Source organism: Erpetoichthys calabaricus, chromosome 11 (assembly GCF_900747795.2).
Source record: "Erpetoichthys calabaricus chromosome 11, fErpCal1.3, whole genome shotgun sequence".
NCBI lineage: Eukaryota > Metazoa > Chordata > Cladistia > Polypteriformes > Polypteridae > Erpetoichthys > Erpetoichthys calabaricus.
Genome location: NC_041404.2, coordinates 92464257 through 92482464, shown reverse-complemented (window position 1 = coordinate 92482464; position 18208 = coordinate 92464257). Strand labels below are relative to the sequence as shown.

Genomic DNA, 18208 nt, shown 5'->3' with positions numbered 1-18208 from the left:
AAATCTTTAACTTTGCAATCTGCTCATACTTACTGGATACTGTCAATCCAAGTTACAAACTCATAGGCACTGCTTGTTGGAGCATGGCACTGAACATAAGATTCTGGAGCACAATCAACAGTATTGAAGACTACCAAGCTATATTGAGTACCTCCATACTGGGAGAAAACAAAAAATAGAGGTTAAAGAGGTAGAAGAAACTGTAAAGAGAGCCCTGCACCTTGACAAAGCAATGATCATTATTTATAAATATTTTTGTGTTGAATTTGATTCAAAAAACATTCTGTAAAGTATCACTATCTGTACATGGTGCCACATAGTATAATTAATGTTATACTACATCATAATTGGAAAACACTATCTCCAACTGACTTTCTGGCAGTTTTTGAATTTATGATATACAGATAGGTCCATAAGTATTTGGACAGTGACACAATTTTTGTAATGTAATTCTGTACATCGCCACAACGGATTTGAAATAAAGCATCCACTGATGCATACACTGAGTAAGCCATTTAAGGACAGCCATTTTTCTGCATAGACACCCATTTTTCTGCACCCCTCCCCCTGCCCCCCATTTCCAGGGACTCAAAATTATTTGGATAAGCTAACATAATCATAAATATAATGATCATTTTCAATATTTGGTTGAAAATCCTTTACAGTCAATGACTGCCTGAAGTTTGGAACCCAAGGCCATCTCCAAGTGCTGGGTTTCCACCCTAGTGATGCTTTGCCAGGCATTTACTGCAACTGTCTTCAGTTGCTGCTTGTTTGTTGGGCCAGTTGGGCTGACTTGGCCTATGAAGTATAAGCTACTGTTTTGCATTGAAAATCACTTGGTTTGGCCCATCATTCATCTGTACTGTGAACATTGTCCTATAAGTTTTACAGCATTTGCCTGAATCTGGGCATATAGTATAGCCCTTATAAACTTCATCCTGCTACTTCTGCCAGCAGTCATATCATCAATAAACACTAGTCACTGACTCCATTCACAGCCATGTATGATCATGCCATAAAACTGCCTCCACCATGTTTCACAGATAGTGTGGTATGCATCGGATCACAAGCTGTTTCTTCTCTTCTCTATACTCTTCTCTTTTCAACATTCCGGTATATGTTGATCTTGGTTTCCTTTGTCCAAAGAAAATTGATCCAGAACTGGACAGGATTTTAGAAAATGTTTTCTGGCAAAGTCTAATCTGTCATTCCTATGCTTGATGCTTACCAGTGCTTTGCACCTTGTGGTAAACTTCTGTCTTTACTTTCATGAAGCCTTCTCTTGATTGCAGACTTTAGCAATGATAGGTCTACCTCTTGGAGTGTGTTCATGGCTTGGCTAAATGTTGTGAAGGGGTTCTTCTTCACCAAAGACACCATTCTGAAATCATCCAGCACGGTTGTCTTCTGTGGTTTTCAAGACCTTCTGGTGTTGCTGACCAGTGTGCTTCTTATTTTATAAGAATGTACTAAATGGTGCAATTTGCTTGGGACAACCTGCTGAATCTGTCATGCCACGCATTTGGGGATGAGGACCAGTTTTATTTCCAGCAGGATGGAGCAACTGCCCACTTCCATCATGTAGTGAGGGCCTATCTTAATGAAAATCTGCTGAACACAATGGATTGGGTGAAGAGGTAGTCCTCGCGTTCACCAGACCTTTTTTTTTTAATGGGGTCATGTCAAAGATAAGGTTTATCTCTCAGAACTACAACAATTGATACATTGAAAACAGTCAATAAAAGAGAATGTGTCCAAATACCACAGGAAAAGATTTCTGATGTGGGCAAATCCATTGGTCTGTGTTATCAGCAGAGCCTGGAACATGGCAGCAAGTATCTCGAACACTTGTTATAGCGGATTCTATATTTCTTTTCTTTAATTTGAATTATAAATAATAAAAGTATCTTAATAAACCTTTTATTGATAATCATTAAAAATCATTAACAAATGTACTAAATGGTTGATTTGACCACTCCTTGTGTATCTGCTTGTTTTGTTTTGTTTTCTCAGTCTAATGATGGACTGTTTCTACTGCATTGAGAGCTCTATGTACCTCATATTGAGAGTTCAGAGTGACAGCTTCCAAATGAAAATTCCACACTTGGAATCACTTCCAGCCCTTTAACCGCTTAATAATTAAAAAAATACTTTGGGAACTGCTCCAACCTGTCAAATGTCCATATACTTTTGAGCCCCTGGAAAAACAGCTGTCATTCCTAAACAGCTCATACAATATTTTTGGTAAACCCCTTAAATTAAAGCTGAAAGTCTACACTTCAATCAGTTAATGATTGCTTTATTTCAAATCCATTGTGCTGGTGTACAAATTTAAAGTGAAACAAATATTGAATTTTAACACCCTTTGTCTAACTTCCAACACTGCTAATTTAAGATATATCACAGATATAAATTATATTATATATATATATATATATATATATATATATATATATATATATATATATATACACACACACACACACACACACACACACACACACACACAGTATATACTATATATACACTAGGGGGCTTTGCTCCTTGCTCGCTTCGCTTGCCAACCCCCGTGCCTGCGCTACGTGCATGGGGATGCGGTTGTACAATTTAAACAGATTTTTATTTTCATGGGAATTGTTATATATGCATAATAGAACTAACTATTTTACATTACAGTGAGTAATTAACCATATTAAAAAATAATAAAATGTAATAATTTGAAAGAAAATTATGTTTCATGTAGCGTTAAGAGTTATTCATTGCCTAATACGATTTTGTTCTTTTTGGTTTTGAAATTAACACGCCAATACTTTTTAAACTTACACTTTTACTGTAAAACTTCAGTAAAAAACAATTTTTTTAATTAAATTTTTGTCAATATTGCACTGAATTTTGATTATGTGTTTGGACTTTCATCATGACAACGCAACGTATAACTGCCTGTGATTGAACTTCATTTCTTTCTCTCTATTAAATAAAATGACTTTTTCGAATGTTTGGCTCTGAGATTTGTTAATTGTCTTTGCAAAAGCTATTGTAACGGGAAACTTAACATTTTTAATACAAATGGCATATCAAGATCTCCATTGCTGTATGATGTTATCGGCAGAAGATGCACTACATTACCTTTCTTGGATATATCCTTCTTTCTACAGTAATTCGTGCGGTGGAAGACCAGACGGTGTTAACGGTTATAGATATTCTTCGGGATATTGTAAGTTGATGTTTTCATCTCCCGCATGATCACCACCAACTGTTTAAGCATAGTCTATTGATATGCATTTAACCAATTTGCCGTGTAACTGTTTGTCATTTTTTGGCGTTAATTCACTTGACTTCATTGTTTCTCGGTGCTAGGATTGCCCGTGTAATATTTTCTGTTGATATTTCTTCATGATGAAATTCTTCAGTAATATTTGGGCATAATAAGTCTTCTTTAATTGGGAATTTAAAGTGAGGAAAACGTTAAAATTTATAATGGCTGAGAGAGAGCAGAAACTGTATCTGTCAAAAGCATTTACACAAATAAGAGGTGAGATTACTGTGTGCGTGGTTGAAAGGAGGGTACGATTTGAAAAAATCTCATGGCCAAGGTCTCAACTCACGGGACTTGAAAAAATCTTCCAAAATGTCTTGTCTCATCACAGGATTTTTTATGTAATATATATTTATTTTTTTTTTTTTTTTTACAGGCAGGTACATAGGCCACAAGATTGCCATTCATTTCATGATTTGGTTTACATTCACCTTTCTGCCTGCAATTTTTGTACTTTAATGATATATTAATAATATTTAATACTAGTGGACGAAGCCCCCTGCTTGCTTCGCTCGCCAACCCCACCTGCACTACGCGCCAGCCACTTCGCTTCTTTACCGCTCGCATATGTGGATTTCACTTTAACCAAATAACAAATCTTTTAATTCTCGCAGATATGCCTCTTCATTGGGAAGAAATACTACTTTTCCCTGATAGCAACATAAATTAGACGACCTTTATGTCTCCAACTTAAAGATTATATCCGAACGATATATTCAATCTCTTTTCACTGTTCCATTACTTCACTGAGTAATAATTTCTGTTTGTTTGCACTAATGTGATTTTTACTATCATTTTTTGAGACTTTCAAATTTTAGTACTTTCAAACCTCTTCTGCATGTGTATAACGCCAACATTTTTGACTTCATTACAACATTCTACTTTGTCATCTACTCGTTATCTTTTATTTCCGGCCCCAGGCATGGTTAATTCTCTTGGCACAAGTATCTCTCTGAAAAAGTCACATCTTGTCCCAGGATTTTTTTATTAGAGAGAAATATGTGAAAATGTGCATCTACTGAATAGTCATCCAAATATTCACTGGTAACCATGGTAACTTTCATGAAAGCATAGGACACACCATAATAATATGATTAAAGTCCTGCACTGACTGAGGGTATGGAAATATAAGCTTTTAAAAAATGTTTGAAATCATAAGGAGCTGTGTTTTTGTTTGCTTCTAGCAATTACACCATAGCATATACCAGCTTTTGTTTGATGATGTTTGAAATACGGACTACAGAGATCAACTGAAATAATATTATATGATGCAACACTGAAAGGCCAAGGAGGAGACCAGCTTAGAGAACAACAGATATGAAATCTGTATGGTCAATTGTGATACCTTCCCTGAGCAGAGAGTGTAAAAAGTTTTCATGTCCAACACTGGGTACTAGTTGACAACAGTGTGCTTCAGAATCAGAAGCCAGGAATGTTTTGTCAATGCGCACCTTTTTAGTAATATTAAAAAGGCAAGTTTACAGGGGGATATTACAGTCACAGGGAACTTTAATTACCCATATATTAACTGGGATAACAAACAGCAAATAGCAGTGCACAATAAGTAATCTGTGGCTGTTTTTTGAATACAATATGTTAAAGCACCAACATGGGGTTGAAGCCTGTCTAGATTTAGTATTTTGGAACATTCACGATAGAATTGAGGGTGTAAAGGTGACTGAATCACTAGGGTCAAGTGAGCACAATATAATACAATTCTCAGAGTTTTGGAAGAAGCAGATGCAAAAAATAAAACTGTTAAGTTTAACTTTAGCAGGGCAAACTTTGAGCAGATGCAGCAAAGGCTAAGGATGACAGACTGAGATAAGCTATTAAGTGTGGAGACAGTTGAGGAGCAGTGGAACAGGTTTAAAAGTGTTTTAAATATAATGCAGGACAGGTGCATACCTAAAAAACTCCACAGTGAGTTAATAAAGAGACGAAAAAGAAGCAGCAAAGAAAAAAAACAGCTGTATATGGCGTATAAGACTAATAACTCCAATGTGAATTGTAGCACATATGAGAACGCGAAGGCAACCATTAAGAAGGATTTTAGGAAGGCTAAAAGGCAGTTAGAAAGGAATATAGCAGATAAGATAAAAGACAACCAAAAGAGATTTTTTTCAATATTTATGTGGTAAAAGAACAGTCAAGGAGTAGGTGAAGTGTATCAGGAATAGTAAAGGAAAATTAAAAAATAAACAACAGATGCTCTAAACTCTCATTTTTCTGATGCCTTCAAGTGTGAAGAAGCAGATATCCTCCCAGTGATAAAAGGGACTACTAAGGAGGTACTGCGCCATTTGCAAACTGTACAGGTAGAAGTACTGGTTAGATTAAATAGGCTGAAATAAAACAAATTACCAGGGTAGATAATATTTATCCTCGAGTTCTTAAGGATGTTAGGAAGTCGCTGCGCACTGGGGAAATTCCAAAGAACTGGAAAATGGTAAATATTATTCTGTTATATAAAATGGGTGACCAGGCAGATCCAAGAAATTATAGGCCAGTAAGCTTAATGTGCATCACAGGTAAATCAATGGAATTATTAAGTACTAGCAAAATACCCGCGCTTCGCAGCGGAAAAGTAGTGTGTTAAAGAGGTTATGTAAACATATATATACATAAACATATATACTTATATATACATATCTACATATACACATATCTACATATATATATATATATATATATATATATACATATACACATCCACATATATATACATATATCAACATATATATACACATACATATACACACATACATATATATATATATATATATATATATATACACACACATACAGACACATATATATACATATACATATTTACATATCTACATATATATACACATATATACATATCTACATACATACACATATATCTCTATCTATCTATCTATATATATATCTATATATATATATATATATATGTCTATCTATCTATCTATACTAATAAAAGGCAAAGCCCTCACTGACTGACTCATCACTAATTCTCCAACTTCCCGTGTAGGTAGATGGCTGAAATTTGGCAGGCTCATTCCTTACAGCTTACTTACAAAAATTAGGCAGGTTTCATTTCGAAATTCTACGTGTAATGGTCATAACTGGAACCTGTTTTTTGTCCATATACTGTAATGGAGGAGGCGGAGTCACGTATCGCGCCTCCTACGTAATCACTTGAACTAAAAACAAGGAAGAGATTTACAGCACGAGTCAAACGCGGGAACAAAGGTAAATGACGTTAATTTTTGAGTGTCTTTTAATACCGTGTAAGCATATATATTAACACGTGCAATTAAATGTGAGCATTTACGGGGTGATTTCTCAGGCTTAAAAGCTCGCCTTTTATTAAAAAGGTAAATGCTAACTGTTTTCATTCTGAAGGGCACAAACCACGTTGGATTTTGTAATGATAGTTGATTAGTAAGGTCTATTAAGGGATACTTACAGAATGATTAGTAATGCCTGTGAATGCCGATGCAAGTAGGAGAATGGGTGTGAACTAAAGAACGATTAGTAACTTGTACAGTAAATGTCTCTAAAGTCTGTCTATTAAAAAGTTATCTTTCAATCCTGTGTATTCATTAAACTACGAACCTAACAAGATCACTACATGGCGTCAGAAGTGGCGGATTGGAAGAGGAATCTGAAGAAGAGGTTCAGCTTTTGAACGAGTCGCGTGTCTGTGAGTAACCTGAAAACGTGATCAGAAAGCGCTAAGACGTTCTAGCAAAAGAGAAAAAAAATATGTTAGGATTACAGCCCCCACCAAATCTCCAGTTAAAGGGAAATGTAGCTGAAAATTGGAAAAGATTTAAACAGAGATTCGAGTTGTATCTTGCTGCGATTGAAGCAGATAGGAAAAGTGAAAAAATGAAAGCGTCTATGCTTCTACATGTAATTGGCGAAAAGGCGCTAGAGGTGTATAACAATTTTCAGTTTGAAGAAGATGGAGACAATATGAAATTGAACAAAATAGTTGAAAAATTCGAAACGTATTGCAACCCAAAGCGCAATGTGATGTTTGAGCGGCACAAGTTTTTTTCATGTTTCCAGAAAAGCGGAGAAACAATAGACCAGTATGTGACGGAATTGTGTAATAGGAGCTGTTCTAAGAAGAAACCGTCAAGACATCAAAGGACCAATAATCTCTAATCAGAACACTAACACCAGCGAAACAAATATTAACGAGAAAACAAGTATAAATCAGGAAAGAACATCTCAACTGCAAACACAATTAACCAGAATATCAAAATGTCAAGTAAAACCACCAGAACGACTCATTGAGACATGTTGAGGATTAAAGGAACATTTTCAATTAAGAAATGCTGAATTCCTTTAACAGTTGTGCTTTTTATACATAGTTTGAATGCTGGATGTATGCCTAAAATGTTCTGGATAGTTCAGTTGTTTGAAGTGATAAAGAATTAAACGTGTGCATTTACGGAGTGATTTCTCAGACTTAAAACCTCGCTTTTTATTAAAAAGTTAAATGCAAACTGTTTTCATTCTGAAGGGCACAAACCACGTTAGATTTCAGCCGTTAAACGCACAAAAATGTCGGTACACCAGATAATTAAGCGCAACATATTATCAGATCTGCGCTGGTATCCCGAAGGTTGCCGGTTTGAATCCCCGTCACTGCCAAAAGAGATCCTACTCTGCTGGGTCCTTGAGCAAGGCCCTTAACCTGTAATTGCTCCAGGGGGCACTGTACAATGGCTGACCCTGCGCTCTGACCCCAAGGGGTATGCGAAAAAACTAACAAACACTGTTGTAAGTCGCTCTGGATAAGAGCGTCTGCTAAATGATGTAAATGTAAATGTATTGTATGCTTACAATACATATAGAAATGTGTTAATCGTTAACTAATAGTATCGGATGGTGTTTTTCGACTCGCGCCTTGATTTAAACGATTGCATGTCTTGGTGGGTTTGCATAGCTTATTGTCAATATCTTTACACCTCTTTTTAAGACTTATTGACTGAAACGGGCTTTCATGAAAAAACTTAGGGCATTGCTACAAGATACACCCTCCACAAGTTAAGGAAGTAAAAATAAAAGGTATGTATTTCTGTTTTATTTAAACCTTTTAAGTTCGTATGCATAGCTCCATTTGGCTGTTTTAGTTTTTTTTTTTTCTTCAGTAATATTTAATCTCCTTAAAGAAAAACAACATATGCATTTTACTTTTTTTGTATCTCTTTAGTAATATTTTAGTGTAAAAGGATAACGAGTATTTAAACCTTTATGTTACTTAATAGTTATTTTACACAATGTTGAAAAATTAATAAGAAAGCTACATATTTTGGCAGCTGCTGCTTTAATTTTCAATGAAATGAAAAAAGCTCTCCAAGAGAAAACCTCAATGAAGAAGAAACAGTTTGCACTATCTAAAAAGGAGAAACCCTCATTTATAAACGTTTGCTGCAGATGACTTAACTGAAAATAAATGAATAGTTCCTATGTGTATAATATATATTTATCTATTTGACTTATGCCTTTATTCCAGCAACTTGCAACATCTAAGGTACAATTTGTTACATTACTTTGGTTTTTTGCAGCACAGGCAGGTGAAGTGACTTTCTCAGGGTCACACAGTGGTGTCAGTACCAGGATTTGAACTGACAAGCTCCGGGTTTGCTGAAATATTACTGAAGAATGAAAAAAAACGAAAACGGGCAAATGAGGCTATGCATACAAATGTCCATCCATCCATTATCCAACCCGCTATATCCTAAATACATGAGCCAATCCCTGCCAACACAGGGCACAAGGCAGGAAACAAACCCCGGGCAAGGTGCCAGCCCACCGCAGGGCACACACACCCACACACATCCACACACCAGGGACAATTTAGAATCGCCAATGCACCTAACCTGCATGTCTTTGGACTGTGGGAGGAAACCGGAGTACCCGGAGGAAACCCAGACAGACACGGGGAGAACATTCAAACTCCACGCAGGGAAGCGAACCCGGGTCTCCTAACTGGCACCTTTCACTGCACCACCATACTGCCCGCATACAAACTTAAAAGCTTTAAATAAAACAGAAATATATACCTTTATTTTTACTTCCTTAACTTGTGGAGGGTGTATCCTGTAGCAAAGCCCTAAGTTTTTTCATGAAAGCCCCTTTCAGTCAATAAGCCTTAAAAACAGGTGTAAAGCTAAACTTGCAGCACCGCTAATCAATTACACTTGCCTAACGCCTCTTCTAAGGGGACATACTGTGGGATCTGGGCATCCGTCAAAGCACCAATCACAGGCCCGATTAGAAAGCGGGAAGCTGTGATTTGTCGTCTCTCTCTCATGTAACAATCACAGCCCGTGTTACAACGCACTATGTATGTATGTATATATGTATATGTGTGTGTTCATGAATGCGTGTATATGTATATGTATATATATGTTGATATGTGTGTATATATATATATATATATATATATATATATATATATGTATATATATGTGTATATATATATGTGTGTATATATATATATATATATATATATATATATATATATATATATATATATATATATGTGTATATATATATATATGTGTATATATATATATATATATATGTATATGTAGATATGTATATATATGTTTACATAACCTCTTTAACACTACTTCTCTGCTGCGAAGTGCGGGTATTTTGCTAGTGTATATATATATATATGTATATATATATATATATATATATATATATAAATATATATATATATATATATATATATATATATAATTTTTTATTTTTATATTATATATATATATATATAATATATATATATATATATATATATATATATATATATAAAAATATAAATATATATATTATTTATATATATATATATATATATATATATATATATATATATATATATATATATATATATATAAATAAATATAAATATATATATATAAATATATATATATATATATATACTAGCAAAATACCCGCGCTTCGCAGCGGAGAAGTAGTGTGTTAAAGAGGTTATGAAAAAAAAAGGAAACATTTTAAAAATAACGTAACATGATTGTCAATGTAATAGTGTTGTCATTGTTATAACTGTTGCTGTCTTTTATATATATATATATATATATATATATATATTATATATATAATATACACACACACATAAACATTTATATACATATTTATATATATACATATCTACATATACACATCTACATATATATACACACATACATAAACACACACATAAGACTTACTGACTGAAACGGGCTTTCATTGACAATCATGTTACGTTATTTTTAAAATGTTTCCTTTTTTTTCATAACCTCTTTAACACACTACTTCTCCGCTGCGAAGCGCGGGTATTTTGCTAGTATATACATATATATATATATATATATATATGCATATACACACATACATGCAGTTTTAATAACACAGAAATCAATATAAACATTAACATCATTATCATATGAGAATATGAAGTAATATATAAGAAGCACATTTCATATAAATTTAAATTATTAAACAGTAAAATCTTCTTCTGTAATTTGCTACCGTGGCAATTTGTGTGTCTGTCCAGGATTTTAAATGACCTGTAGCTCGCAAACCGTTTCACCTATACACTTGAAATGTGGTACACAAATAGTACGTCACGTCTACTATCCGCTTTATGGGTGATATATACATATACACATCCACATATCAACATATATATATACACATATATACACACACACACGCTTTATGGGTGATGATTGTTTTACTCTTTTTATGTTTATTTTATTTTATTGTAGAATCAACTGGTATCTGCGCACAGCAGGGCAGCCGTGGGCAGATGCGTATGGTGTATTCACTCCATGTTATCGTGCATTGCGCTGTCACTGGTATTTTGATAAAAGAATTTGAACAACATATAAGAAGCGTATAAATTATTAAACAGTAAAACATTAACATTTAAGAAGTAAAGTTACATTAAGTACTACTGCAGTGCCTTCGGGTATACCTCATTTTTTATTTGCCCATTACATGCTTAAATGTATACATTTTTTGGTGCACCTACCGGAGAACACGCGACATATAACCGAGCGTGGGAGAAGCATGGATTTTAAACACGCGTTGAGTTCATCTGCTGGTCTCCCTCGTGGAATAACTGGTAATGTTTGACTAAAATGTACAGCGAGTAAAACGACATTACCTCCTATTTTTTTTTTTACGATCTCTGAGATCTTGCTTTTTTCGGTTCAAGGCTTCATAAGCTCTTTTATGTTGTATAGTGTACTTATCCCAAACCATCATCTTTGAATGTTGCAAGACTTTCGCCTTGTATGTAGATCGGGGTAATTACATTCATTGCATTCCTAGTTTGAATCACAATCTGATTGTATGGGTGGTTACCTGGCACTGTAGGGTTGCCACCCGTCCTTTAAAATACGGAATCGTGCCGCGTTTGAGAATGAAATTGCGCGTCCCGTTTTGAATCAATACTGGACGTGATTTATCTCGTATTTTTTTTATCATTTTTTTTTTTAAAGCAGCGTCTCATGCAAATCATCCCACACGCATTTTATGAAGATGCCTCCTTTCCTACTTTTGATTGGGTAATACTTGATGTCATCGTTAGTTTGATTGGTGTTTTTAACTGTCCAGTGAGGAGGGCGTGTCTTTTAAGTACAGTCTGCAAAGTGTTGGCACTGAGATATGGCGTCAGCGCCATAGTTGAAGCCCCTAACGTTGCGGTCAGCAAGTCGGCTAACATCCGCCATGTGCCGTCTTTCAGTTGCGAGAAGCAGATCATAGAATGGTTGAAACTGTTGCCCCTAATGTTGCGCCACGGCGTGTGGTTCGTTTATACCTCGTGTCTTCTCATTAAACTTTTATCTCGCGAATATGTTATTGCAATCCGCAGCGGGAGCGTTTCTATAAACTTAATTAAAACTTACGTTTTACACCGTGCTTTGTTTCCCTTATGAACATGCTTGTATGCTTAACTCGCTCCATTCTCAAATGTTTAATTAATTTTTTGCTCTTCGCTGTTTGCGGCTGTTCCTCCATTTCCCCCTACTTCGTTCTTTTATCTCACGAATATGTTATTGCAATCCTTAACGGGAGCGTTTCAATAAACTGATTGAAAATAGTTTTGCATTTACCTTTTTAGTAAAAGGCGAGCTTTTAAGCCTGAGAAATCACCCCGTAAATACACACGTTTAATTGCACATGTGTGAATACGTATGGTTACACAGTATTAAAAGACAGTCAAAAATTAACGTCATTTACCTTCGTTCCCGCGTGTGACTCGTGCTGTAAATCTCTTCCTTGTTTTTAGTTCACGTGATTACGTAGGAGGCGTGATGACGCGATACGTGACTCCGCCTCCTCCATTACAGTGTATGGACAAAAAATATGTTCCAGTTATGACCATTACGCTTTGAATTTCGAAATGAAACCTGCCTAACTTTTGTAAGTAAGCTGTAAGGAATGAGCCTGCCAAATTTCAGCCTTCCACCTACACGGGAACTTGGAGAATTAGTGATGAGTGAGTCAGTCAGTGAGTGAGTCAGTCAGTGAGGGCTTTGCCTTTTATTATTATAGATAAATATATATATATATATATATAAATATATATATAAATATATAAATATAAAAATATATAAATATATATATATATATATATAAATATATATATATATATATATATATATACAGTGATGCCTCACTATATCGCGCTTCGCCTTTCGCGGCTTCACTCTATCGCGGATTTTATATGTAAGCATATTTAAATATATATCGCGGATTTTTTGCTGGTTCGCGGATTTCTGAGGATAATGGGTCTTTTAATTTCTGGTACATGCTTCCTCAGTTGGTTTGCCCAGTTGATTTCATACAAGGGACGCTATTGGCAGATGGCTGAGAAGCTACCCAACTTACTTTTCTCTTTCTCTCTCTTGCGCTTTCTCTGATCCTGACGTAGGGGGTGTGAGCAGGGGGGCTGTTCGCACACCTAGACGATACGGACCGTCGTCTAAAAATGGTGAAAGATTATCTTCACGTTGCTACCTTCTGTGTGCAGATGCTTAGTGAAGCTTCGCATACTTAAAAGCTCGAAGGGCACGTATTGATTTTTGCATGTTTGTTTTTCTCTGTGTCTCTCTCTCTCTCTCCCTGCTCCTGACGGAGGGGGTGTGAGCTGCCGCCTTCAACAGCTTTGTGCCGCGGTGCTTTGCATACTTAACAATCAAACAGCCCTATTTATTTGTTTGCTTTCTCTGTCTTTATGACAGTCTCTGCTCCTGACAAGCACTCCTTTGAAGAGGAAGATATGTTTGCATTCTTTTAATTGTGAGACAGAACTGTCATCTCTGTCTTGTCATGGAGCACAGTTTAAACTTTTGAAAAAGAGACAAATGTTTGTTTGCAGTGTTTGAATAACGTTCCTGTCTCTCTACAACCTCCTGTGTTTCTGCGCAAATCTGTGACCCAAGCATGACAATATAAAAATAACCATATAAACATATGGTTTCTACTTCGCGGATTTTCTTATTTTGCCGGTGGCTCTGGAACGCAACCCCCGCGATGGAGGAGGGATTATTGTATATATACACACACAAACATATATATATATAATAATATATGTGTGTGTGTGTGTATAAGACAGCAACACTCATAACAATAACACAATTACATTGACAATCATGTTATGTTATTTTTAAAATGTTTCCTTTTCTTTTTCATAACATCTTTAACACACTACTTCTCCGCTGCGAAGCGCGGGTATTTTGCTATATATATATATATATATATATATATATAGCAAAATACCCGCGCTTCGCAGCGGAGAAGTAGTGTGTTAAAGAGGTTATGAAAAAGTAAAGGAAACATTTTAAAAATAACGTAACATGATTGTCAATGTAATTGTGTTGTCATTGTTATGAGTGTTGCTGTCATATTTATATACATATACATATACACATATATATATATATATATATATATATATATATATATATATATATATATATATATATACACACACATATATTATTATATATATATATATATATATATACATATACACACATATATTATATATATATTATATATTATCACTATGGCGGCACGCTTAGATGCTGCGGATGTGTGCTCTCCGACTCAGATTGTGTTTTTTCCACCCTGCCTGGATAAATACACGTATAGCCGGCAGGATATTTTATCTATCGGTTTATGGAGCGAGAGTTGCTCAACCTCCGAGTTTCTCCGCGTCCACAACATTCCGGACGACATCGCACGAACACCGGGCTCTCCGTGGATTACAATCCCAGCTTCGAGGAGCAGGCGGCGGCGCAAAGAACGTAAACAAAAGAGGGGGTGCCGAGGTGGCGTGCTAGTGAGGCTAAGGAAGCAGCCACACAAACCACCGCTTCCAAGCATTTTCTCCTCAAATGTGAGGTCGCTGGCAAATAAACTGGACGAGTGGCAGCTGCGGATTGCAACGGAAAAGATCATCAGGGACTGCTGCATCCTGCTGATCACGGAGACGTGGCTTAAAAATTTTTCTTCAATTTCATTGTTCCTTTGTAAAAGTGACAATGACAATAAAGATCTATCTATCTATCTATCTATATATATACAGTAATCCCTCGCTATATCGCGCTTCGCCTTTCGCAGCTTCACTCCATTGCGGATTTTATATGTAAGCATATTTAAATATATATCGCAGATTTTTTGCTGGTTCGCAGATTTCTGCGGACAATGGGTCTTTTAATTTCTGGTACATGCTTCCTCAGTTGGTCTGCCCAGTTGATTTCATACAAGGGACGCTATTGGCAGATGGCTGAGAAGCTACCCAGCTTACTTTTCTCTCTCTCTTGCGCTGACTTTCTCTGATCCTGACGTAGGGGGATTGAGCAGGGGGGCTGTTCGCACACCTAGACGATACGGACGCTTGTCTAAAAATGCTGAAAGATTATCTTCACGTTGCTACCTTCTGTGCAGCTGCTTCCTGAAACGACATGCTGCATGGTGCTTCGCATACTTAAAAGCTCGAAGGGCACATATTGATTTTTGATTGAAAAACAAACTCAGTCTCTCTCTATCTCTCTCTCTCTCTCTTTCTCTGCTCCTGACAGAGGGGGTGTGAGCTGCCACCTTCAAAAGCTTTGTGCCGCGGTGCTTCTCATACTTAAAAGCCAAACAGCCCTATTGATTTGTTTGCTTTTCTCTATCTCTCTGACATTATCTGGTCCTGATGCGCACTCCTTTGAAGAGGAAGATATGTTTGCAATCTTTTAATTGTGAGACGGAACTGTCATCTCTGTCTTGTCATGGAGCACAGTTTAAACTTTTGAAAAAGAGACAAATGTTTGTTTGCAGTGTTTGAATAACGTTCCTGTCTCTCTACAACCTCCTGTGTTTCTGCGCAAATCTGTGACCCAAGCATGACAATATAAAAATAACCATATAAACATATGGTTTCTACTTCACGGATTTTCTTATTTCGCGGGTGGCTCTGGAACGCAACCCCCGCGATGGAGGAGGGATTACTGTACACATATATTATATATATATCTATATATATCTATATATATATATCTATATATCTACATATATATATATATATATATATATATATATATATATATATACATATATACATACATACATTTACACACATACATGCACTTACAATAACATAGAAATCAATATAAACAACATTAACATCATTATCTTATGAGAATATGAAGTAATATATAAGAAGCACATTTCATATAAATATAAATTATTAAACAGTAAAATCTTCTTCTATAATTTGCTACCGTGGCTATTCGTTTGTCTGTCCAGGATTTTAAATCACCTGTAGCTCGCAAACCGTTTCACCTATTGACTTGAAATCCGGTACACATATAGTACGTCACGTCTACTATCCGCTTTATGGGTGATGATTGTATTACTCTTTTTATCTTTATTTTATTTTATTGTAGAATCAACTCCTATCTGCGCACACCAGGGCGGCCGTGGGTGGATGCGTATGGTGTATTCACTCCATGTTATCGTGCATTGCGCTGTCACTGGTATTTTGATAAAAGAATTTGAACAACATATAAGAAGCGTATAAATTATTAAACAGTAAAACATTAACATTTAAGAAGTAAAGTTACATTGAGTACTACTGCAGTGCCTTCGGGTATACCTCATTTTTTCTTTGCCCATTACATGCTTAAATGTATACATTTTTTGGTGTACCTACCAGAGAACACGCGACATATAACCGACCGTGGGAGAAGCATGGATTTTAAACACACGTTGAGTTCATCTGCTGGTCTCCCTCGTGGAATAACTGGTAATGTTTGACTAAAATCTACAGCGAGTAAAACGACATTACCTCCTTTTTTTTTTTTTACGATCTCTGAGATCTTGCTTTTTTCGGTTCAAGGCTTCATAAGCTCTTTTATGTTCCATGGTGTACTTATCCCAAACCATCATCTTTGAATGTTGCAAGACTTTCGCCTTGTATGTAGATCGGAGTAATTACATTCATTGCATTCCTAGTCTGAATCACAATCTGATTGTATGGATGGTTACCTGGCAGGTAACGCTTATGCTTGGTCATCAAGTCGTCTAACATCTGCCACGTGCCCTCTTTTAATTGCGAGAAGCAGATATATATAGCCAAATTCTCGCGCTTCGTTGCGCCGAAGTACTGCTTTTAACTTTTTATTAAGAAGAAAAGAAAACCTTTTTAAACGGATCGAAAATATACCAATAACAATTTGTTAAGGATCTGGTTTTTTGTGAACCTCCCTTTTCACAGCTGTCGCGCTACGGCGTGTGTTTCGTTTATTTGACAGTATGTAGATCGTGGTAATTACATTCGTGGCATTCGTTTTCTGAATCACAATCTGATTGTATGGGTGGTTACCTGCCAGGTTACGCTTGTGGTTGGTCAACAAGTCGCCTTACGTCCGCCACATGCCCTCTTTCTGTTCCCAGAAGCAGATCATAGAATGGTTTTAATAGTTTACTTTCAAATAATGCAAAGAGTATGCGAAACGTGTTTCTCCCTAATTCTGGGCTCATCAGGCGTACACACTCACTGCATCCCCTCTCGGGAATCGAATCTCTATCGTCAGCGCCAGAGTTGAAGCCCCTAACGTTGCGGTCAGCAAGTCGGCTAACATCCGCCATGTGCCGTTTTTCAGTTGCGAGAAGCAGATCATAGAATGGTTGAAATTGTTTACTTTCAAATTATGCAAAGAGTACGCGACACGTGTTTCACCCTAATTCTGTGCTCTTCATGCGTACACACTCATTGCATCCCCTCTCGGGAATCGAATCTCGAACGTCAGCACCAGAGGTGAAGCCCCTAACGTTGCGCTACGGCGTGTGGTTCGTTTATACCTCATGTCTTCACATTAAACTTTTATCTCGCAAATATGTTATTGCAATCCACAGCGGGAGAGTTTCTATAAACTTAATTTAAACTTACGTTTTACACCGTGCTTTGTTTCCCTTATGAAGATGCTTGTATGCTTCACTCGCTCGCTTCTTATTGTTTTGCTCCCTTCTCAATTGTTTAATGAATTTTTTGTTCTTCGCTGTTTGTGGCTCTTCCTTCATTTCTCCCTGCTGCGTTCTTTTATCTTGCGAATATGTTATTGCAATCCGCAGCTGGAGCGTTTCTATAAACTTAATTTAAACTTACGTTTTACACCGTGCTTTGTTTCCCTTATGAAGATGCTTGTATGCTTCACTCGCTCGCTTCTTATTGTTTCGCTCCCTTCTCAATTGTTTAATGAATTTTTTGTTCTTCGCTGTTTGCGGCTCTTCCTTCATTTCTCCCTATTGCGTTCACAGTCTTTTCACGTGATTACGTGGGAGGCGTGATGACGTGACACTCAACTCCGC

General features: G+C 36.2%; 1 protein-coding gene across 2 annotated transcripts in view; it reads right to left on the bottom strand.

Moving 5' to 3' along the window:
- The window catches only part of med25 (mediator complex subunit 25), a 287263-nt gene that overhangs the window by 184260 nt on the left and 84795 nt on the right, over positions 1-18208 (bottom strand). For both annotated transcript variants that reach the window (XM_028813612.2, XM_028813613.2), the window contains exon 5: positions 34-158. In XM_028813612.2, coding sequence (XP_028669445.1) covers positions 34-158 — 125 coding nt within the window. The remainder of the gene's footprint in view (positions 1-33; positions 159-18208) is intronic.